The sequence below is a fragment of the Colletotrichum fructicola genome, assembly GCF_000319635.2.
Source record: "Colletotrichum fructicola Nara gc5 chromosome Unknown KSG_Nara_v1_contig06, whole genome shotgun sequence".
NCBI lineage: Eukaryota > Fungi > Ascomycota > Sordariomycetes > Glomerellales > Glomerellaceae > Colletotrichum > Colletotrichum fructicola.
Genome location: NW_027094056.1, coordinates 446269 through 466603, shown reverse-complemented (window position 1 = coordinate 466603; position 20335 = coordinate 446269). Strand labels below are relative to the sequence as shown.

Sequence of the window (20335 nt, the reverse complement as noted above, 5' to 3'; positions counted from 1 at the left end):
AGAAATCCCGCTTGTTGATATGTAGGCCTCTCTTTCACTTACTAATACGTGATTTGCCATGACAAGTTGACCCCTAGGGCTGTTTCCGGGGGGGAGCGCAATTCGGACAGCAACGTGAACCGAAGTGCGGAACTACTGCAAGCTCGTATGGAGATTGGTGATTTGCGGAGATAGACTCCGTGCTTGACGAGAAAGCGGTTTGATGTACTCTTTTCACTTTGAGGTTCACATCCAGGCTTGACCCGTGAAATCGACTGGCATAGTTAACGCATATAAAGACCCTCACTCGTCCCCAGGAGAGTCTGCAGCATTCAATACTTTAAGATCTACCTCCCCTTTCTTAGTTACACCAATTCAAACTTCCTCTAAACCACATCAATGCCCTCCCAAAAGCGCATCTTCATAACCGGAGCAAGCGGCCACATCGGCTCCGAGATCATCCGCCTAGCCCTCGCAGACGGCCACTCCATCCGCGCCCTCTCCCGCACCCCCGAAAGCGACACCAAACTCCGCTCCCTCGGCGCCGTCCCCGTCCGCGGCGACCTCGCCTCCCTCGCCGTCCTGCGCATCGAGTCCGCCGCCGCCGACGCCGTCCTACACCTTGCCACAGCCTACGTCTTCGGCGGCGCTCCGTACGAGTCCATCCGGCACATCGACTTCGCCGCCGTCGGCGTCATCGCAGACGGCCTGGCTGGCACCGACAAGCCGCTGGTCGCCACCTCCGGCACCCTCATAGTCGCCGCCGACCCCGCGGGCGCGGAGACGGACGAGGCGTCGCCAATAGGGCCCAACGAGCTGCACACGCGCATGCTGACCGAGACATATACTCTCAGCCTCCAGGACAGGGGCATCCGCGTGATGGCGGTCCGCCTAGCGCCATCTGTCCACGGCCGCGGCCGCAGCGGCGTGGCGCAGCTCATGGACATGGGCGCCAAGGCGGGTTGCATCACCGTCATCGATGGGGGCGGGAACCGGACCACCACGGTCCATGTCGACGACGCGGCGCGGTTGTATCTTCTTGCGGCAGAGAAGGGCAAGGTCGGGGAGGCGCGAGTGCGTCTACCGAGGTGACTCTGAGGGAGATGTCGGAGGCCATGGCGGAGGCCGTGTGCGTTCCTGTTAGAGACATTACGAAGGAGCAGGTGGAGAAGGAGTTCGGGCCTATGATGGCTTTCTTCTTGTCTGTCGAGAACCGTGCTTCCGGGGTGAAGGCGAGGAAGGAGCTGGGATGGGAACCGAAGGGCATGGGCGTTCTTGAGGACATTCGGCAGGGGTCCTACCAAGCTGTTGCCAAGGCCCTGAGGAAGTGAGAGAACTTTGCCTGTTAGCAGATCGCCCTGTGACTATTAATGATTCTGGGCAAAACAGCGTCAAGGGAAATGTGACAGTAGTCAAATGACAAAATCTTCTTTTAATTCTTCAAGGTGGGCTTGGCGGGCCTCTTAGATCTATACCCTTTATTTCTGCCTCCTCTTCTTTCCGGAGGAGGGCATCGTGTCGTCCCTCTATCGATGCAATGTAGCCGCTTTATCCCTGGGCGTGATTTATTCCGACCTGCTACGCTATGATTATCCGCGACATTTTTCAGCACATGTAACAAAACAGATGTCTTCTATCAAGACAAACGACGGGCTTGACAGGCTGGCCTGTCGAGGCTGAGGCTTTCGACTATGGGTCCGCTTCACCGTCTGTGCCGTCCTCTTCGCCGGTCCAGTCGTCGCTCTCAAGTCCGCGGTTGCGGATGGCCAGGGATCCTACCCATCCAAGCAAGGCGATGCCTCCAAAGATTCCCCAGGCCAGAGCTTCGCCTTTGGGGTGGACGCGTGTGGAAAGAGTGAACAGCGCGCCGGACACAAAAGGTCCGAAGCTGCGACCAGCGGCGGACAAGGTCTGGGCAATGCCGTTTAGTGTGCCCAGCGTGGCATGATTAGGGGCGCAGTTGGTAATCTACATTGTCAGCAAACGAGGGTCATGTTGGCTGGGGGGGACTTACTAGCAGCATCACACTGGACAACCCGCCGACTGCGCAGATATTCTTGATGATGAGAATGGCTCCCAGCTCAATGTACAGCCAAGTGGAGCCGGTGCCGACGCCAAAGTACGGTTCATCATCGAGGTATCCAATCCAAGGCATCAGAGCCATGCTGACGGCGAGTCCAAGCAGCGCAACACGATAGCTGCCCAGGTTTCCCAAACGGGCTTTGACAGGCTGGAACAGGAAAGCTTGAAAGACGATTGTGGCCACGCCAGCCAGACTCAGACTGACACCAATCTTGCTTGGGGGCAAACCGCGCCCTGTTGGGGGATCCGCGTCAGCGAAGATGGGGTACAAGCTGTTGTAGGAAATGTTGGACAACTGGAATACCAGATATGTCAACAGCACCAGAACCGTATTGCGGTTCAAGATATGGCGCCAGGTTGCAAGGTCGCCTGGCGTTTTGGGATCGTCTCCAGCCTCGGAGCCTTCTTCGTCAGCGTGGGGAAGTAGCCCTTGGTCCTCCGTCGCGCCGTCTTCATCCTCGTCCTCTTCGTCGTCTGATGTGCTCACCGCGACCTGGGAACCGCGACGAGGCCAGCGGGCGGCCCAAGAGTTCCTCTTCGGTTGGCGTGATCCCTTGACCCACGACCATGCATTGCGAGCCCAGGCAGGAATCCAAGCAGCGTGATCGGACTCCAAACTTTCCAGAGTCTCCTCAAACCAAATTCCGACGATAATCACACTGGTAAGAAGCAGTGCTGCGCTGAGCAGGTTTGGCGCAAGGTAGGGATACTTCTTGCCCAAGGTCCCTACCAACAGGCCTCCCAACGCAGGACCCGTAATACCACCCAGAGAGTAGATGACGGGCAGCCAAGTGAAAGCCCTGCTCTGGTTAGAACGATCCGTCACTTCGCCCAGCACGGTAGGCACCACGGCAGCATTGCCGTTCAGCAAGCCCATGAAGACGTGGACCAGCACGATTTGCCAGTACGTCCTGCAGAAACCAAATGCGACGAAACAGCAGGTGAGCATAAAGGTGCCCATGATCATGACGGGTTTCCTCCCAATAACATCGGATAGGTATCCCCACAACAAGTTCGTCGAGAGCTGGGCGAGGGCGAATGCCGAGGCGAGGATGCCGACGTACAGGCCAGTCTGGGAATCTGGAATATCGGAGAAGGACTCGACCATCTGGGGCAGGTAGGGGCCGATGGAGTTGAGGGCCGTCTGCTCGCTCAGGGACAGGAAGGCAAGGAGGGCCAGCTGGCGCACCGGCAAGGGAGTCTGCTCGTGGTCATCGTCGGAGGCATTGGAGCCCGAGTCGGAGTGGTCAAAGAGCTCGGCGGATGACTGCTCGCGAGGAGTCTTTGGAGGAGGAGTCGGGAATGTGTGATAGGCATGGGTCGATTGGCGGCGCATTGTGACTTGTCGTCGGCTTGATTCTATACTCGCCAAGGTGGGAATGGGAGCACCAGCGTGGAATGAGCCGGACGAGGCTGTGCGGGAAGCAGCCGCGGCGCCGGCAAGATTTGTGTGGACCATGGTTCGGAGGGATTAAGTCGCGCGTCGTGGCTTGAGGTTAGTCGTCGGGCGTGGGCTCACCTCGCGCAGCAGCAGAAGACGGATTGGGTCTGCTGGCGGTGACGTCGACGAACTGGTGCAGGCGGACACACGGTTGTCGTCGGTGGTAAACGGTCGGAGATCGGTGTTGGGTCGGTGGGAGATGCTGTATTGGGTGTAGGTAGCCGCCTGGTGCCTTGGTGGTTGGAGCTTGTCGCTTCTCGCTTGGTGCTCTCGGTGTGGGCGGCGGCGCGCTACCCCGCTGCCAGGGTCTCACGGTGATGGAATGCAGAATCGCAGCCTCCAGCGCATGGCTTCGAGATTCGACGGGGGTGCGAGGGTGCGCGGGTGGTCGATAAGAGGTATATATATGGGTTGCGATAGCACACTGGGCTAAGATTCGGCGCGGGCAGATCAAGTGTGCAACCCAGATATGCGGTAGAGGAGGCGCAGGAGGGTGGAGGGGAGAGAGGAGGGAGCGTGAGACCAGGCGCAAACGTCGCGAGCGAGGATAGACGACGGCGTGGTTGAGGTGCAGGTGGTGGTGGTGCAGGTGCAGAGGTTGGTGGTGGTTTTCGATTGATGGGCGGCGGGAATTAGCTTCGGCTGGATGCGATGGGACGTACTTTCCGGCTGAAGGTACCTAGCACCTGCTGTTTTCTGCTGGGGAAAGCACAAATCACTGGTACTTGCAGTTGCCGCAGTCTGCCCACCAAAAAAGAAGGAGCACGGACCGGGGTGACCTCATTTTTTCACTCGTTTTTTTTTTCCTTGTCATTTTTCTTCCTCGTCTCCTTCCTCTTCGCTTCGACGGGGCATGTGCTCCGTGCACTTCCTTCCCTTCTTCACAATGTTCTGCGCAATAAATGTGGGTGGCGGGGCGGGAACTCTGTGTTAAGCTTCCCGCGCTGACAGGTGCCTGGGCACTAACAGCCAATCATGACCATCGTTGAACACTGCGAAGAGCTCACTGTACTGGAACCTCGTGCCCGCCTTTCCGATCACGCGCATATTGGGAGGTGCGATGACGTCCGCCCTCAAAATCAGGCGTCTGTCATTGGCCACACCGATCTGATCTCTGATCTGGCACTCGTCCCAGATCCTCCAACGGCCACCGTCCCAATTCTAAGCCTTACTTAGTAAGTTTGCCCATCCATCCCGTTCGCTGTCACCCCCAACTGTTCGCCGTCTTTGCCATAGGCCAATCATTTGACCTCGTAGACCGCCGGGAACACGGCTAGACTGTTTCTAAAGGACGAGCCCTGTGACCACAGAGTGTTGGCAGAGCCGGACTCATACCACGCCATCACCGCCCGCCACCACGAGACATCTGACTATAGGTTCGAAAACCTCCGAGACTAGGTCCATGCAGGGTCCGGCTGTTATCTCTGCTGCAACCAACTTGCAAGGCTGTGTGTGTGTTGGACGGTCTTGCCGATATCCAGTGTCAGGTTGGTTTTCAAAGACCTTCTGCTCGGTGCGTGCCGAAAGTGATCGACGAGACCGTTGGGGAAATACGAGATGAATGCTACTAGGCTGAGCGACGGGCCACGGTCACTCGACAGCGCAGACAGATATGGCACGGCATCTGTCGTTGCCTCTGTCAGAGAACTGGTCATTTCTCACCAGACACATCTGCCTTGCCAAACAAAGTGTCGTTCACATGGGGCCGCAGACTCAGGTTGAACATCCATCCGAGACAACCAAGTTTGCAGGTCGAGTAGACCCGTGCCAAGAAACTGTCGACCTTGTCATGAACGTGGAAGCCATGGTGGCTGCAATTATGAGTATATATAATCTCAGACAATCATCATCACACCTCACGAGTTCAGATGGAACAAACACCACATGGCATCACACAAGACAAGCAGGTCTCGGGCTGTATTCAACCGGAACCTCGTGCCTTCTTCATAGCATCACCGAACCCCTCTGGAACACTTGAACAACACCTCCCGAGCTGTCCGTTCGCAATTTGCACCATTTCATGCCGAACTTGCCAGGGCTTGCTTCGTGTCACCCCAAGAATCTGAATGCCGAACATCAATGACATGCGGTAAGCAGCAGTCAGGAGAGAGCCCCGAGATCTTCCCCGCGAACCACACCTCCGGGATTCTTCAACCAACCACACCGTTGTCAAAACTCGGTGGCTCGGCCGACCTGCAGATGCATGGCCCCAGTGTCACAAACTTCTGGGTCGACAAAGACAAGGCTACCCCAATCCCAGGGTCCGCCGCTCCAACATGAAGGGTCGCAAACTCTTTGTGCCTTGCGGACAGCCCGGGAGACCGGGGAGGGGTGTCGTCGGTCGACGATCAGCCGAAAGACGATGACCCCCATGTGGACGCGTCTCGGCGCGGAAAGCGCCTCGCCTTCCTTTGGCAAGAGGCCGGCTTTCGGTCCTCGAGGCCCACTACCTACGTTCTTACGGCAATCCAGCCGGTGAACCCGGCCCGGACTCTGGAATCAACTCACATGGCAGAAGACGCAATCATTGGCTCATTCAATTCATTTTCATTTTTAGCATGGTATTATTACATCAATAGTAGACCCGCAAGAACTCGACCAGCGCCATCATGGCCATGGCCTGGCCGTACGGCATACTCGTCCGCGGGATGTCCTTGTAATGCTGCAGATCGTGCCCCATACCCGTGCCGAACGACGTGTTCAGCAGCTCGCCCTCGGGGCTGATGTTCTCCAGCACCGCCCTGACGGCCTTGATCGCCGTCCCCTCGTACTCCTTGCCAATGTACTTCTTGCGCTGCCCCTTGAGGATGCCGTACGCGAACCCGGCCGTGGCGCTGGCCTCGACGTACGAGCCCTCCGCCTCGGGCACGTCGAGTAGCGTCCTCCACAGCCCGCTCTCCGCCTGCAGCGGCACGAGCGCGTTGACCTGCGCGTCGAGCGTGTTGACGAGGTGCGCGCGCAGCGCGTCGTCGCGGCCGAGGTTGAGCAGCTCGATGAACTCGGGGATGACGATGGTCACCCAGCTGTTGCCGCGGGCCCAGCGGGCGCGGGCAAAGTTGTGGCCGCCCTCGTGGAAGGTCCAGCCGTGGAAGAAGAGCCCCGTAGGCGCGTCGAAGAGGTACTGCAGGTGGATGAGGAACTGCTTCTTGGCCTCCTCGACGTAGTGCGGGCGGTTGAGCACGAGGCCGATCTTGGCGAGCGGCATGACGGTCATCATCAGCGTGTCGTCCCACAGCTGCTGGTCGTTGACCTCGAGGTAGGTGATGTGCTGCATGCCGCCGTACTTTGTGCGCGGCAGGTCGTGGTAGGCCCATTCGGCCCAGCTCTCGAGCCAGGGGCGGTACGTCTCGTTGCCCGTCTTCTCGTAGACGTAGGCGAGCGTCAGGAAGACGGCCATGGTGTTGATGTTCTTGCCCTTGTGGCCCTCGTCGAAGCGATTGCGGAACCAGTCCTCGATGGTCTTGAGGCACTCGTCGTCGCCCGTCAGCTCGTAGTACTTCCAGATGCCGTACAGGCCGATGCCGTGCGTCCACTCCCAGTCGTTCCAGCCCTTGGTGTCGATGATGCGGCCGTCGGCCAGCGTCATGAGGAACTCGCCCGTCGTGTCCTTGATGTTCACCAGCTCGTGGATGAGCTGCTTGACCTGCTTGTGGACATCGGCGGACTTGACGCCGTGAAGCTCGGCGGGCATTTTGGCGGTTTTTGGGGATGTTGTATTAAACGGCAAGTTTCAATGGCTTGCTGCTCAATGAGTTAGTGACCGAGTTTCGGGTTCTCAAGGTGAGGCGGGGTAGCTCCGGTCGCCGGCCAAAGACGGTTGGGACGTGGTCTTCCCTCAATCACGACGACTTACCTTGGGAGAATCCGAATCACAGGAAGTGCAGTGTCGAGGGTTTCACGCAGCGACCGGCCTGGTTTCCGTTCCGTTTGGCGAAGAATGACGACAGTGGATAAGTGTGAATACGACACGCGATGACACCAGCTCTCTTCTTTTACGCCGGCCGCAGAAACCCTTATGAAGTGGCAGGGCTTCGGCGAAATGACCAAAATGCACAGCAGGTGTCAGGGGTACGTGGACGAAGAGAGCCGGGGGCACGAACGCGTTCGGCGTGATGCAGGCCGAGGTGTATGAGGGCCAAGACTTTTAAAAGATGCGCCGTCCTGTGCTCGCGGTCTTCGCTGGTCTCGAGAACCCCACTGCCCAATGTGCCATGAGGCTAGAAAGATGCACGAGGGATCCCACGAGGCATGGCATCCAGCTGTTATTCCCGTGGATTGGTTGGCTGGGTATATCCCGCTGTAATGATGCAGTAGGAAACACTGAGGGACGGTTGAGGTTTGGGTTGGGTGAGCCGGGGCCGACCCACTTCGGGTGGTCACCGACGCTGCGACTCGGCTCCATCTCGGGTCCTCCTCCCCCGCGCCCCGGGCTGGTTACCCCGCGCCGGTGGAGTCTTCCCCGATTTTCTCGTCGTCGTATGCGGTTTGGCCTCGAGGCCGTCCTCTTTCCTGACTTGCGCGACTTTCCCAACCTGACCAGACCGCACTGGATGACCCCTGTGTGGCCCTCGCCCGGTACGAGGCTCGCCGGCGGCCCATTGCCCACAGCCCCTGTTTTTTTTCACTCACGCGGCCTGGGGTTTGGGGAAGTCATCTCCGCACTCAGCCTGCGGTGAAAAGATGGAGAGAGTCTGGAGAGAGAGAGGGAGACGGAGGAGATTTGAGGGGAAACAGCGGGCTTCCCCCCATTTCCCCCAGGTTGCGGTTGCGGAGAGAGACGGGAGTCTCCAGCACTTCTGATGACCAAAGCGATATGCACAACTCGACCCGACTCAAGCACAATTCCAACGCGGAGTCGAGCGGAGTGTGGTCGAGCGAACTAGACCGGATAAATCCACTGGACAAGGTGCTAGTGTGCTTTAATTGCAATTCCGGAAGTCTGGTCATCCTCGCGATGCTTAAACCGTGTTCGCTGGAAACCCGCCCCCAACACAGCATAGCCCTACATCACACAGAACCAAAGAAACATCCAAGAACGCCTATTCGATTTCCTTCATGTCATACTTGATTTGCAACGATATAGAAATCATCACAGCACATGAAATCACTGCACTGTCTCCAATTGCTTACATCGGTGCCTCTCTCTTCCCTTGTTCACCTCCATTTCTCCCAGCCCCCAAAGCCCCTGGCTCAGTCCCCAGCCAGTTGCCATGGCTCTCGCATCCCCATGTGACCTATCACCAAGTTCTATCCAGGCGTCAAGAAATGAGAGCACTATGCGGCTTAACACTGACCTGCCAAGAAAGCACTCCGAGGCAGCCGCACGCTCCATCAAGCTTTTCCAAGACGAAGGGCGCGGGCATTCGCCGACGCTAGCGACACCTTTCAGGCTCAACCCGCCCTGATCCCATCACCGTCGCACCCCTCCCCTCATACCAAGCCAATCCCATCCCCTGTTGATGACACCCCCCAAAAGCCGAGCCGACTCGCCAGATTTACATCTGCCCAGAGGTCTTCCCCCTGCCCTTCCGTTCAGTGCCGTAGACCGCCCGTCTTGGCAAAGAGCCTCTCTCCAACAGGCTCGTTCTCTCTCCTCGGTGAAGAAAACCCGATTCAAGTGAGACATCTCAACGCAGAATCTGCGACTGGCGATAAGATCCAAACACAGAAGCCGTAGACGCTCCGTTACCAGGATTGCCTCGCCACCCATGCAACGCGTAGCCAGAAACAAAAACTAGCCGTGTCCACTGTCTGAACCATGCCTTGAGCAATGCACTCACGCCCGCCGTCACCCCGTACCAACCCCGTGGGCCCCCAGTCCCCATATCAGCCGGCTCCCCAACCAACCCCAAACTTGACTCGTGCCGTCCTACCCATAGTTGATGGGTACCGTTGTGCAAGCCTCCCATCCAATCTGCGGCCTATATCCGTCTCTCGTTCTCCAGATAGTAGGAGTTTGGGAAGGTCCAAAGGGGCGTGTGAGACTCAGGCCACGCCTCGTCGCCCATCTCGGTCGAATGATGCCCCAAGTGAACCCACCTCTCTCCTTCGTCCTGTTGGCTGTCGCAAGTTCCTGACCCAGGCATCCTCGAATCGCAGACGTCCCTTCTCCCCGGGCTTCGTGGGGGTTCCTGTTCGCTCTCGTCGTCCCTTTTCGCGGGGGACCGAACCATCCCCACTGGGGAACACGCGCCTCCCAACAGGAAATCTTGGGGTAATAGTGAGGAGAGAGTGAGGGTTGGATCCGGGGTTTGACAGGCGACCCGAATAAGAAAGGGCGATATCCAAGGCCAGGCACACTCATCACCTCATACTCCACCCTGATCTGCTCTTATATAGAACTGGGTAGCATCCGTCCCGTCTGGATTCTCTTCTCCAGGTCACTCACTTTCTTCACCCTTTTGAGAGTGTGACTTCAAGGTCTTCAAAGAAGTCATCAGAACTTTGAACCTAATATCGGCGCTTAAGTGCAGTCGTTCTCACCAAACACATCACAACATGGCCTCTCAAGAAGTGAACGACGCCCCAGGGGCCAAGCCTACCCTCACCGAACTCGAACGCACACCCTCGTACGAGAAGGCGCAAGCAACCCGCCTCGAAAATGTCGACAACGAACTGTCGCAGTACATCGGCGGCGACATCACCGTCTCCAAAGAGCGCAGCGACGAGCTCCGCAAGAAGATCGACCGTCGCATCCTCCTCGTCATGATCTGCACATACTTCCTCCAGGCCATCGACAAGGGGACAATGTCCTTCGCCTCCGTCATGGGACTGCAGAAAGACACCGGCCTTGTGGGACAGCAGTTCTCCTGGCTCACGACCTGTATCTACATCGTAAGTCTCGACCGTATTACACTGCAGCCAACTCTTGGGCCATAACCACAGCCACCACCACGACAAGACTGAACGAGCTAACAACACTCTCAGGCCATCTTGTTCGTAGAATGGCCGCAGAATTACTTGATCGCCCGTCTCCCCATCGCTAAATACCTCTCATTCTCCATCATCGCTTGGGGCGCCGTCCTCGCCTGCCACGCCGCCTGCACAAACTTCACCGGCCTCGTGGTCGTCCGCACTCTCCTGGGTATCTTCGAGTCCGCCTGCCAGCCCGCCTTCGTCATCCTCTCCTCGCTGTGGTACCGCCGCGAGGAGCAGGCCTCCCGCGTGACATACTGGTACATGATGAACGGCGCCCAGCAGATTGTCGGCGGTCTCCTCGCGTACTGCTTCACCCACATCAAGACCGGGCCCCTCAAGTCATGGCAGTGGCTGTTCCTCGTCTACGGCGTTATTTCCGTCATCTTTGGCGTCTTCGTCCTCTTCTGGATGCCCGACTCCCCCATGCGCGCCAAGTGCTTCACCGAGCAGGAGAAGAGGGAGATGGTCGAGCGTGTGAGGGATAACCAGACCGGTATCCAGAACAAGAAGTTCAAGCGCGAGCAGGCTGTCGAGGCCCTCACGGATCCCCAGGTCTGGGGGTACGCTCTCATCGCGCTGTGCACCACCCTGCCCACCTCTGGCCTTGGCGCATTTGCAAACATCATCATCATGAGCTTCGGCTTCAGCACCCTCGAGGTGCAGCTCCTCGCCATGGTTCTTGGTTTCTACATCATCTTTGTGCTTCTCGGATCCGTCTGGCTGGTCAAGAAGACGGGCCAGAACCTCTACGTCATGCTTGGCTTCTGCGTTCCGTAAGTCCCTTGCCCCCAAACTACTTGCAGAATCGCATCCACTAACTAGACATCCAGCTCCGTCGTCGGCACCGTCCTCCTCATGACCCTCCCCAACAAGACCTTCTCACAGCACATCGGCCTCCTCATCTGCTACTACATCACCCTCTCCTTCTGGTCCGCCCAGACCCTCGCGCTCTCCCTCATCTCGCGCAACATCGCCGGCCAGACCAAGAAGCAGATCGCCGTCGCCCTCAACTTCATCATCTGGGCCACCGGCAACGCCATCGGGCCCCAGGTCTTCCTCAGCTGGAACGCCCCGCGCTACTTCATCGCCTTCGCGACCCACCTCGGCTGCTACGCGCTGCTCATCCTCATCATCATCGGGCTGAGGATCCACCTCACGAGGCAGAACAGGAAGAGGGACGAGATGGCCGCCTCGGGCGTCGCGGAGGCGTCTCCCGACTACACCGCTCATGCGTTTGAGGACATGACGGATAGGGAGAACCTGTCGTTCCGCTATGTGTTCTAAGAGGTTGTGTGTTAGCGTGTAATTGTAGAGTCGGTAATGAGATTTGACTAATGTGTCATGACTTCACTATTCAATCTGCCTCCAATGTGATATGCTGCTTCTGTCTCAATTATCTATTAGCTTACTGGAGAACCCGGCTCATATTACTTTGAACAGCTGTGATATTAGCGGACAAGAGCTACAATGAGGCCGACGACAGAGATGAAGGTGATAACTGCGGCTACGAGGGTAAAGAGAAGAAATAAGGCAGTAGAGACAACTAGGATAGCAGAACGATGTGCCATGGCATCGAGAACCTCAAATTCACCCAAATAACCTAAGACCCTATTCCAGTCCTGTCATTAAAACGGAGTCGGAGTTCGTTACGCCGTACAAAGTCCGCAGGCGACACTGCTGACGCAAGCCCCGAGAGCCTACATAAATCCCGCCAAACATCTCGTAGGTGCTAACTTCTCAACGTCAGCAGCACCTTGAATTCTAGAGCTTTCGCAACGTATCTTGATCAAGTATCTAAGTCAAAAGATACAGAAAGGGGATGAAGTTAAACCCCAACGGCGTAGCTCTTTAAGCCTCCTCTTGGCATCTCCAACGCCAAGCGCAATATTTGGGGTAACAATTTATCCCACTCAAGGGCCGCCTCCATACCAGGGCATCTGATCCCGTGTGACCCCCATGTTTCCCCTCTGCCAATCTATTTTGCACTTCTTCGTCTTTGATTCCAATGGTCTTGGCCAGCTTCAACCTGCGGACCAAGAGGGGCGCATGGCAGGGCTGTAACCTCCGCGCGTTCAAATCAGGATGGAGGAGCCGTGTGAAACGTGTTGCCTGATCCGGCTTGCAATCCCTGTTTCGACACCGCCTGGTCGGATGAGCTGTCAAAGTGAAGGATCCGGGACGCCGACGGATCGCCGGTGGGGCCGGAACCCGGCGACGGTGGATTTGGTCGGTCCGCTCCCGCCCCGTTGGTAAAGCGGGCGCAGGTTCAAAGACCGCTGGAACGTCCAGTTTCTGGATTGCAAAGGGAAAGTACGCCAGAAACAAAAAGACTCCAATTGAAACCTCTTATCTACCGATATGGAAATCCGAGGACTTGCCAGAAGCCCTGTGTCCAGCCCAAACCCATCCCATCGTGAAAGACCATGAAAGGAAAATGCCGTAGACGAAATATGAGAAAGAGAATAGACCATGATTGAAATCGTCGTGAGACGGAGAGGTGTAAGATGCCAATGCGACGCTGATGCTCGCTCCCCCGATGCCGATGCTGATGCTGATGCCGATGTCGCTCGAAGAAAAGAATGCCTGTCGCTCGCTATCATCCCATGCTGCAAGGTAAGATACCTGTAAAATGCGCCGCCGCCTATACTCATACACCAATCATCACCGTCACCGTCATTTCTTATCCCCGAGCCCGCACATGCGCCACCACCTGCGCGGCGCCGAGCCTGCCTCTAGTACCAGACCGGATCGACGGCCCAGTGCCTGAGCATGGCACTCAAGGCCTTGTTCCATTCGTACACGAAGCACGCCTTGAGCTGTTCCGCCTCCTCCGCCGAAGGCTCGCGGCCTCCCCACATCTCAGGCTTCACGGCCTCGACGCCGGCGTATCCGTCAACTAGGCCACTGCGAGTGCGCGTCAGCTCCGAAATCTCTCGGGGAAAAGTCATCTAGATGCGCGCGAGGTCCACTTACTCTTCCTGGATCTTGGTCAAGCAGAGCCACGCCAGGTTCCAGCTCTTGTTCGAGTTCGGGTCGCTGCGCACGCGGACGTGGGCGTCGTAGAGGATGTCGCTGCAGATCGGGTAGCTGCGCGTCATCCCGCGCAGCTCGCTCAGGAGCTGGTTGCTGTTGACATAGTAGTCCCAGGCCGCCGTCATGGGGCCCTGGAAGGCGACGGCGTCCTCTTCGTTCTCACAGGTCGCGGCCACGCGCTCGATCCGGCAGAGCTCTGTGAGGGTGTTTACCCGGTGGGTTTCGAGCGACTCGATGAGCTGCTGGACGGAGCGCTGTAAGGTTCTGTCAGTATGGCATCTCGGATGAAGCGCGCATGCAGCGATCATGAAAAAGGTTGGGTTCTGTCCGAGGTAGAAGGGAGGGAAGGATGAGTAGGGACAGGACGGGGCGATAGTACAAAGAAGAGGCCTTCACTAACTTGGACCGCCCTTGGCTTCTTGCTACTCTTGGAGCTGCGGTGGCTGGATGAACCTCCTGAACGACCGGAACGTGACGACGACATTGTTGGTGGTGTGCGGGAAGAATGCGACTTCTGAGTGAAACGGGATGATGAGAAAGAAGATAGGATGTCTTGGACTGTGAACTCGGCGTCCTCGAGGGGGTCGTTTACTTCGGTGATGTTGGTGTGTCTGCTGGTGATGCTGCTGCTTCGAGACCAGGACTTGAAGTCGGGCGAGCTCGATGATATATCCAGCTCCGATGCTTCTTCGGATGTCGGGCTCATCACGGCAGGCGTTCAGCTCCAAGAAGCTGTTCAGAGGGTGTTCAGATCGTCCAAAGGAGGCAGCCAGGGGTCTTTCCGGCTAACGAAGCTCTATGCCGAGTGACGTCGGTAATCAGAGAAGATTGCAGATAGCCGCCAGAATGGTAAGATTGGTGTCTGCTGTCAGGAGAGTGATGTCGGGAGCGAAGGTCAACGGAGAGAGCGTATGACGATGATGTGAACATGCATTCGCAGAGCCACCCTTGAGCTTGGGTCAGAAGTGAGAGGTTCATGCGTGAGTAACACCGAGAGATTGTCATGCAATGAATGCCAAGGTGGCTGATTATGGATATCAGAGACGCTCTGTATGGTCAAATATATGGTGATTATGATTGTTTGAAAACAAAAAGATGACAGTTTAAACATAACAACAGACGTCCGTGGTCAACGGAAGACGGGAGCGGGAAGTCTAAGCCACACGTGTCCGCCCCTAACACCGCGCCAGTCGTAGGAGTGTGGACTCCGAAGCTCTAAACGCGGGATACATGACAGTCTAAAGTCTGTGTAACGGGGCTGGGGATGGGGCTGATTGATGGCTCCCGAAGGTAGAGGTCAACGAGGTCGAGCCACGAGCTAAGACGGGCTTGGACAAGGAGCACCCAAACGGGTGGCCAGCAGCCCTCCGACCCCTTGCCGACGCTGTCCCAGAAAACCGGCTGTGGGTAGATTGTAGTGAGTTCTGAGCATGTTCGGATGTCGAGGTCGGGACGACAAGGGGGTGCGGCCTCTGTGGAGCGATGGGAGAGAAGAGGCAATTCAAACCGATGATTGGCAGGAGCAGGACCGGTGCTCGGCCGAATACATGCTTACAAAGGAAACATATTTTTGTCTTTGCGGGTTTCTGGGAGTCACCCTGGACAATGACGATAAGATCGTGGTTGTGCGAAACCCAGCTGCCGGGACGGGTGGGCAGCCATGATGCACGTCCTGGGGTGTGACAGACCGTGTGCAAGGGTGTGCGATGCAGCCCTACAGGCAGATGTTACGATGGCTCATAGTTGATAGGGTGCTCCGGGACGAGGTCAGCACGAAACAGCTCGTCGTTGGGTCCCGAGTGAAAGGCGATGCGCATAGGTGAGATTTTAGCGGTTGGCAAGTCCGTGGCATGGCGCGCAACGGTCGCTCAAGACCAGCCATCTTCAGACTCTGATTGATCCAAACAATTTGGAGATGTATGCAGGTGGATGTGAACATTGCGGATTAGGTGGCCGGTGTAGGACGCACTGCACTGCAGCAAGACCAGACCGTGGCTCTGCAGCTGACACGGGGCCCAGAGGACTTTTGCCCTTGGCAGCCCGTCGGTCCGGAGCATGTCGGCATATGAAACAATCTTATCAAGATGGACATAAGGTCGCTCATGGAAATTTGCATCCATCGTGCAGACACGAGGTTTGCGTGGTGTTCGGGCGGTGGCAAGCGAACGCGAATTCAACCGTCGGAGTTCACGCCGCAGACAGCCGGGACAGGAGCGGCGACGGGACGGAACGGTGGAGAAGACCCACAATGACGACGGTGCGGATATCGGCGATCGCTGTTGAGGATCGTGTTCAGAAAGTTGATCGTATTGTAAAACTCAGTAGGAGACCGACTCGCTGGTGTGACAGTGTCGTCCGAATATCGCAAGTCATATTCCCGCGGATATGTCATCCCAATTCCCCAAGTGACGGGGTGTCCTTGGCTTGCATATGCGGGGAGGATGCGATAGGGCTGAAGGGTGGTGGTTTTGCCAATGAGACCACAGGCTGGCCAGTTTGGGTATCAGCTGTCCCACACCTGGTATGACTGACTTCGGACTTGGCCTCGGCACAAACTGTTGATTGCTGGATGTGGTTCAAGGTGTGGGAAAACGCAGTCATTCAGAAGGTGACAGCAGGTTCAGATCGGGCATCTGGTGGTGGTGGTGGTGTTGTGTTGCCATACCAAAGGCCGATGACAGGAACAGGAACGATGTGGCTCTGGAGTCATGCAAGGCCTGAAATGACCTGCGGCACCCCGGCGGTGCGTCACAATGATGGCCAATGGCATTTCCAGCGAGCTGTTTCTCGGTTGGCGAAAACGTGGTGCTGAATGTCAGGCTGTTGCAGCTGAAACTTGATCACACACCTTGGTGGCAGATTGATCAACAGATTGGGCCGGTCGATCACGGACCTAGGCCCGCTCGCAGATCATGTCGGCCTCATGGTATGTCTTCCGAGAAAGGAACGTCAGCACCGACTGAAGTTGGGTAGAGTGGGGTGGAGTAGAGTAGAGTTTGGCGATATCAATACAAGGGTGAGGCGTTGCGGTGGATTCAGGAAGCTCGTGTTGAATTTTGGCGAGGCAGACTCGCTCTCACCTGCGGATGGTATGTGATCCACGATCCGCGAAGGGTCACAAGGCCCGAACAAGCGCCATACCGGTTGAAACAGCGGAGGGGCCGTCCTTGGCCAAGAGATGGGAGTGGGATTCTAAGCGCGGGAGCGGTGTCGGCCGTGTGGTTTGCTGCGGTACGCGGGAAGAAGACGGGAGGGAATGTGAGGAAGCCATCGCAATAACTGGATTCAGCAAATGGAAGGAAACAAGCGCGGGAAACAAGGTGCGGGAGCCTAAAAAGAGTGGAAAGACACAGCGGGAGAGGACCACTGAAACAAGGCAGGTCCCGGACTTGCTTGGATGCGCCTGCGCCACGCCCACTCAGAGTACGTACCTGCACTAACTGAGAAGTCTCCACTATAGAAGCTCTTGCCGTTTGGGACTCCAATCAGATACCCTCAAAGTCCGAGTAGGAGCCATGCCATTGGCTTGTCGGATGGGGCTTGCTCCGGGAAAAGTGGCTCAAGGTTCGGCCTCAGCCCCCCGGTTCCTGGAAATCCGGCAGAGACAGGAATATCTCTCCGATTCAACACTCTACATCTGGTGTCATTCTTCAACCGTGCATGTCGACGTTTCTTTCCTCGTTGGTTTACGGGGCGCTTAGCCGCCGCGGACTCAATGGTTGTTTCCGCACTTGTTTGCCGAGGTCTGTTACTGAACAACAACCACCGACGCCCAAACAAACCCACTGCTTACAGTGCACCAACGAAACGAGCCCTTCGCGTCTCTGGCGTCTGTCATGCACATCTCACACAACCCAGCGGCTTCACTGTGACCACCAAGAGTGCAAGTTCAGTTTGCTGCAGTCAGGAATTCCGGGAAAAACCCCACCTTCCTAACCTGTCTCATTCACTTGGCAGGCAGAATCTGTTGACGTCCACCGACACACCGGCCAGCGCTATGTCAGCACTCGGCATGATGCACTGTGATCTGTAAGCCAGAACTTTTGAATCTCATCGCTTCTCCAGCGTCATGTCCTTGTTTTCGGCCCCCACATCCCCTAACCGGCGTGTAACGTGAGCTCACTCGCCTCCCTTGTCACGTGGGCCGCCACTTGCAAGTCAAATCGCGTCTGACTACAGTTGTCCTGTCGCCTATCGTTGTCGGGCAACTCCGCCCATGGAGCCGATGAGAGTGGAAGGTCACCGATCGCCGTCGAATATGTCTACTCCGCTTACCTCACTTCAAAATATTCGGTCGCCGCAGTCTGGCTGACCACCTCCGGAGAGCGCCGGTAGTTTCAGAATGGCTTCACTGACATCACTACGGCCGTGAACGAGAGGCCTCTGTCGTACAACGACTCTCTTTCGGGAATAGGTCGTGTGCTTCGCTTCTCTCGGCGATTCAGGAAGATATGGGCAAAATTTCGTCGAATCTCCAGTATCTATTATCTAAGAGAGCAAAACCAGAAGCTTGAACTGCGCTGATGATTATGCCCCCTAAGTTCTTGCAAAAGCCACAGCCAAATTTGCCCCATGAACAGGCCAGGTCTAGAGCGCCTTTTCCAATACGCCATTCATCCTTCTCCAAGATGAGCAAGTGATCAATTGCCAGTTCAGAGCCACTTCGTATAACTGTTGTGGAGGAAAGAATTTGCAGGCTTTTCGTATGGTCTAAGACCAGATGTCGCAGTCCGTAGTGTAGATCTTTGGAGGCGCACCCTCGGGCCACCAGTCCTCAGGTTTGCAAGCCCACTTGATCCGGTTGCAGTCCGAGATGCCGCCGCCGCAGCTGAGATAGCCATTCCAGTTGTCGAGGACCTCGTCTGGTAGTTTTATTAGCAAAGGTCGACTCTGGGCAGGAAGAAATTGCACATCGCACTTACTGAGGTTGATATGGGTCTCCTTGTACGTGCCGTCGAGAGTCTCGCACTGGCACTTGAGGCCGTCCCAGCTGTCGGCACCGCAGTCCTTGCAAGTCTTCCAGAAGTCGCCCCTATGTGGACATCAGTCGTTTGGCACTCAGCAGGGCCGTAGTGCTGATGAGGGCAGGACTCACGTCTTGTGATGCTCAGGCTTGATTTCCAAGTCACCCAGGACGTTGGAGATGCAGTCGTTGAGGTTAATGACGCTGAAGGAAGTAGCACCGCAGATCTTCTCGTTGCAGTAGGTGGTGATACTGCCATCATCGCGGAGGTTGAATTGAGGGCCATCGTTGAGATAGCCACAGCCATCGTCGAGGAAGCCAGCCTCGGTGACCTTGGAGATGCCAAGGGCAAGAAGAATGCCTGAAAGTACGAGCTTGGCCATTTTGGGTGGTGTTGTGGGTGTCGCTTGGGTTGTGATGTTTTGCTTCACAACAGGTCAAGAGTAGGGGTGAGAGGAAGAAGCAGGGAACGAAACAGGAGACAAGATATACTAGGAAGCCAGTGGAAAAGAAGAAGCATCCTTAGATATTTACAAGTGGGAAGAGCAACTGACTTTAACCACCTACCCTCCTGGTCTGGGTGAATTGTAGATAATTCACCTCGAATGAAAACTCTTCACCCTCCTAGCAAGCAATCTCACATTGCCTGCCTTCTTTATTGTTCTTCTATCCCAGATCGTTCCTACCTTTCTAAGGTAGAATATCTCACCTTCACCCAAGGCAGAGCTTTCAAGGCTCTTCCATCTCTACAAAAAGCACTTCTTCCTTTGCCCCCCTTCCACTGAAAACAGACCTCGCCACAACACCGCAGGTTTTCAGAAAACAAGTGAATTCCTTCACAACGACAACAACACCCACGCGCCCTCACCACAAAATCATCCCATAGTCAAGATGAACCTCCGCGCCGCCACGATCTGCCTCCTCGGAGGACTCCCTCTCCTCATCAACGCGGGCAACAGCACCGTCGTCAATGGCGCCAATGGCCTGAAGACCACAGTCGTCAAGATCAAGACGACCATCACGACCACCGCTACAGTCACTGCCACGGTTGAGGAGCCCTCCTCGATCAAGAACCCTCGTCTCAGCAACACCACTCACCTCACCAGTCACATCTGGTGGCTCCCCATGGACACTCCCAAGTCCAAGGTCGCCAACAGCAAGGCCAAGCTCGCCAGTTCCGAGACCGAGATCCGCCAGACTGGCCTCTCCAAGACCATCCCCTCCAAGACCCTCACCCCCTCCGCCCTCGCCGCCAACATCGCCCTCGCCAGCCCCAACTCGACCACCACCCACACCCACCCCTCCATCACCGTCGTCGACATCACCGCCACCAGCCCGCGCTCCCCCCTCGACGACAACAACCTCGACGACGGCACCCTCGCCCCGGCCTCCGACCCCGCCGCCGGCTTCATCAAGACCTGCTCCGCCTGGCAGGTCTGGGACGCCAACAACGTCCTCTGGGCCCGCTGCCGCGCCCGCGGCCGCGGGAACATGTACTGGTCCCGCATCGGCCTCGACCACATGCTCGGCAACGTCGGCGGCCGCCTCGTCTACCAGCGCGAGGGCTACTTTTCGTCCTCGTGCGTCTCGTGCCAGCGCCGCGCCCGCACCACCAGCTACCTCCAGTGCGAGTGCAAGGACAACCAGGGCGAGTTGCAGACGACCAGCATCGACCTGAGTGAGTGCCGTTCCCTTCTTCTCTCACTTCTGGAAACTCCAACTGACCCCAGTCGCAGACCGCTACCTTGGCAACAGGGACGGCTTCATCTGCTCCGAGTACATTTGTGGTGTGCGCGAGGGACCCCCGCCCGGCTCCCGCAAGTGAGTCGACCTCGTTGGCTACGCTTCATAATTTTCAAGGAGAAGGGAAAGATACCGACCACGCAGGATGGGATCGTCCAAGGAAGGAACTTCAGACG

General features: G+C 56.8%; 8 protein-coding genes across 8 annotated transcripts; 4 read left to right on the top strand and 4 right to left on the bottom strand.

The window, feature by feature from the left end:
* Positions 1-378: 378 nt before the first annotated feature.
* On the top strand, positions 379-1310 carry CGGC5_v010392 (Uncharacterized protein; the record flags this gene model as incomplete). The annotated part of the gene is made up of 2 exons (XM_066152346.1): positions 379-1067; positions 1124-1310. The coding sequence occupies 2 exons, from the start codon at positions 379-381 to the stop codon at positions 1308-1310; spliced, it is 876 nt and encodes a 291-aa protein (XP_066008128.1).
* Positions 1311-1668: 358 nt separating this feature from the next.
* CGGC5_v010391 (uncharacterized protein) lies at positions 1669-3397 on the bottom strand (the record flags this gene model as incomplete). The annotated part of the gene is made up of 2 exons (XM_032021445.1): positions 1669-1947; positions 1994-3397. 2 exons carry the CDS (start codon positions 3395-3397, stop codon positions 1669-1671), a joined length of 1683 nt encoding a protein of 560 aa, XP_031881710.1.
* Positions 3398-4477: 1080 nt separating this feature from the next.
* On the top strand, positions 4478-4900 carry CGGC5_v010390 (uncharacterized protein; the record flags this gene model as incomplete). The annotated part of the gene is made up of 3 exons (XM_066152345.1): positions 4478-4557; positions 4638-4677; positions 4760-4900. The coding sequence occupies 3 exons, from the start codon at positions 4478-4480 to the stop codon at positions 4898-4900; spliced, it is 261 nt and encodes an 86-aa protein (XP_066008129.1).
* A 1174-nt stretch (positions 4901-6074) lies between these two features.
* On the bottom strand, positions 6075-7193 carry yesR (Unsaturated rhamnogalacturonyl hydrolase YesR; the record flags this gene model as incomplete). Its single annotated transcript, XM_032021446.1, has 1 exon — positions 6075-7193. The coding sequence occupies one exon, from the start codon at positions 7191-7193 to the stop codon at positions 6075-6077; it is 1119 nt and encodes a 372-aa protein (XP_031881709.1).
* Positions 7194-10000: 2807 nt separating this feature from the next.
* CGGC5_v010388 (Thiamine pathway transporter THI73) lies at positions 10001-11704 on the top strand (the record flags this gene model as incomplete). The annotated part of the gene is made up of 3 exons (XM_032021447.1): positions 10001-10336; positions 10430-11193; positions 11251-11704. The coding sequence occupies 3 exons, from the start codon at positions 10001-10003 to the stop codon at positions 11702-11704; spliced, it is 1554 nt and encodes a 517-aa protein (XP_031881712.1).
* A 1448-nt stretch (positions 11705-13152) lies between these two features.
* Positions 13153-14159, bottom strand: CGGC5_v010387 (uncharacterized protein; the record flags this gene model as incomplete). The annotated part of the gene is made up of 3 exons (XM_066152344.1): positions 13153-13324; positions 13394-13707; positions 13833-14159. The coding sequence occupies 3 exons, from the start codon at positions 14157-14159 to the stop codon at positions 13153-13155; spliced, it is 813 nt and encodes a 270-aa protein (XP_066008118.1).
* A 4004-nt stretch (positions 14160-18163) lies between these two features.
* On the bottom strand, positions 18164-18799 carry CGGC5_v010386 (uncharacterized protein; the record flags this gene model as incomplete). Its single annotated transcript, XM_032021449.1, has 3 exons — positions 18164-18315; positions 18376-18485; positions 18549-18799. 3 exons carry the CDS (start codon positions 18797-18799, stop codon positions 18164-18166), a joined length of 513 nt encoding a protein of 170 aa, XP_031881714.1.
* A 508-nt stretch (positions 18800-19307) lies between these two features.
* CGGC5_v010385 (uncharacterized protein) lies at positions 19308-20241 on the top strand (the record flags this gene model as incomplete). Its single annotated transcript, XM_032021450.1, has 2 exons — positions 19308-20094; positions 20153-20241. 2 exons carry the CDS (start codon positions 19308-19310, stop codon positions 20239-20241), a joined length of 876 nt encoding a protein of 291 aa, XP_031881713.1.
* Between the last annotated feature and the right edge of the window lie 94 nt (positions 20242-20335).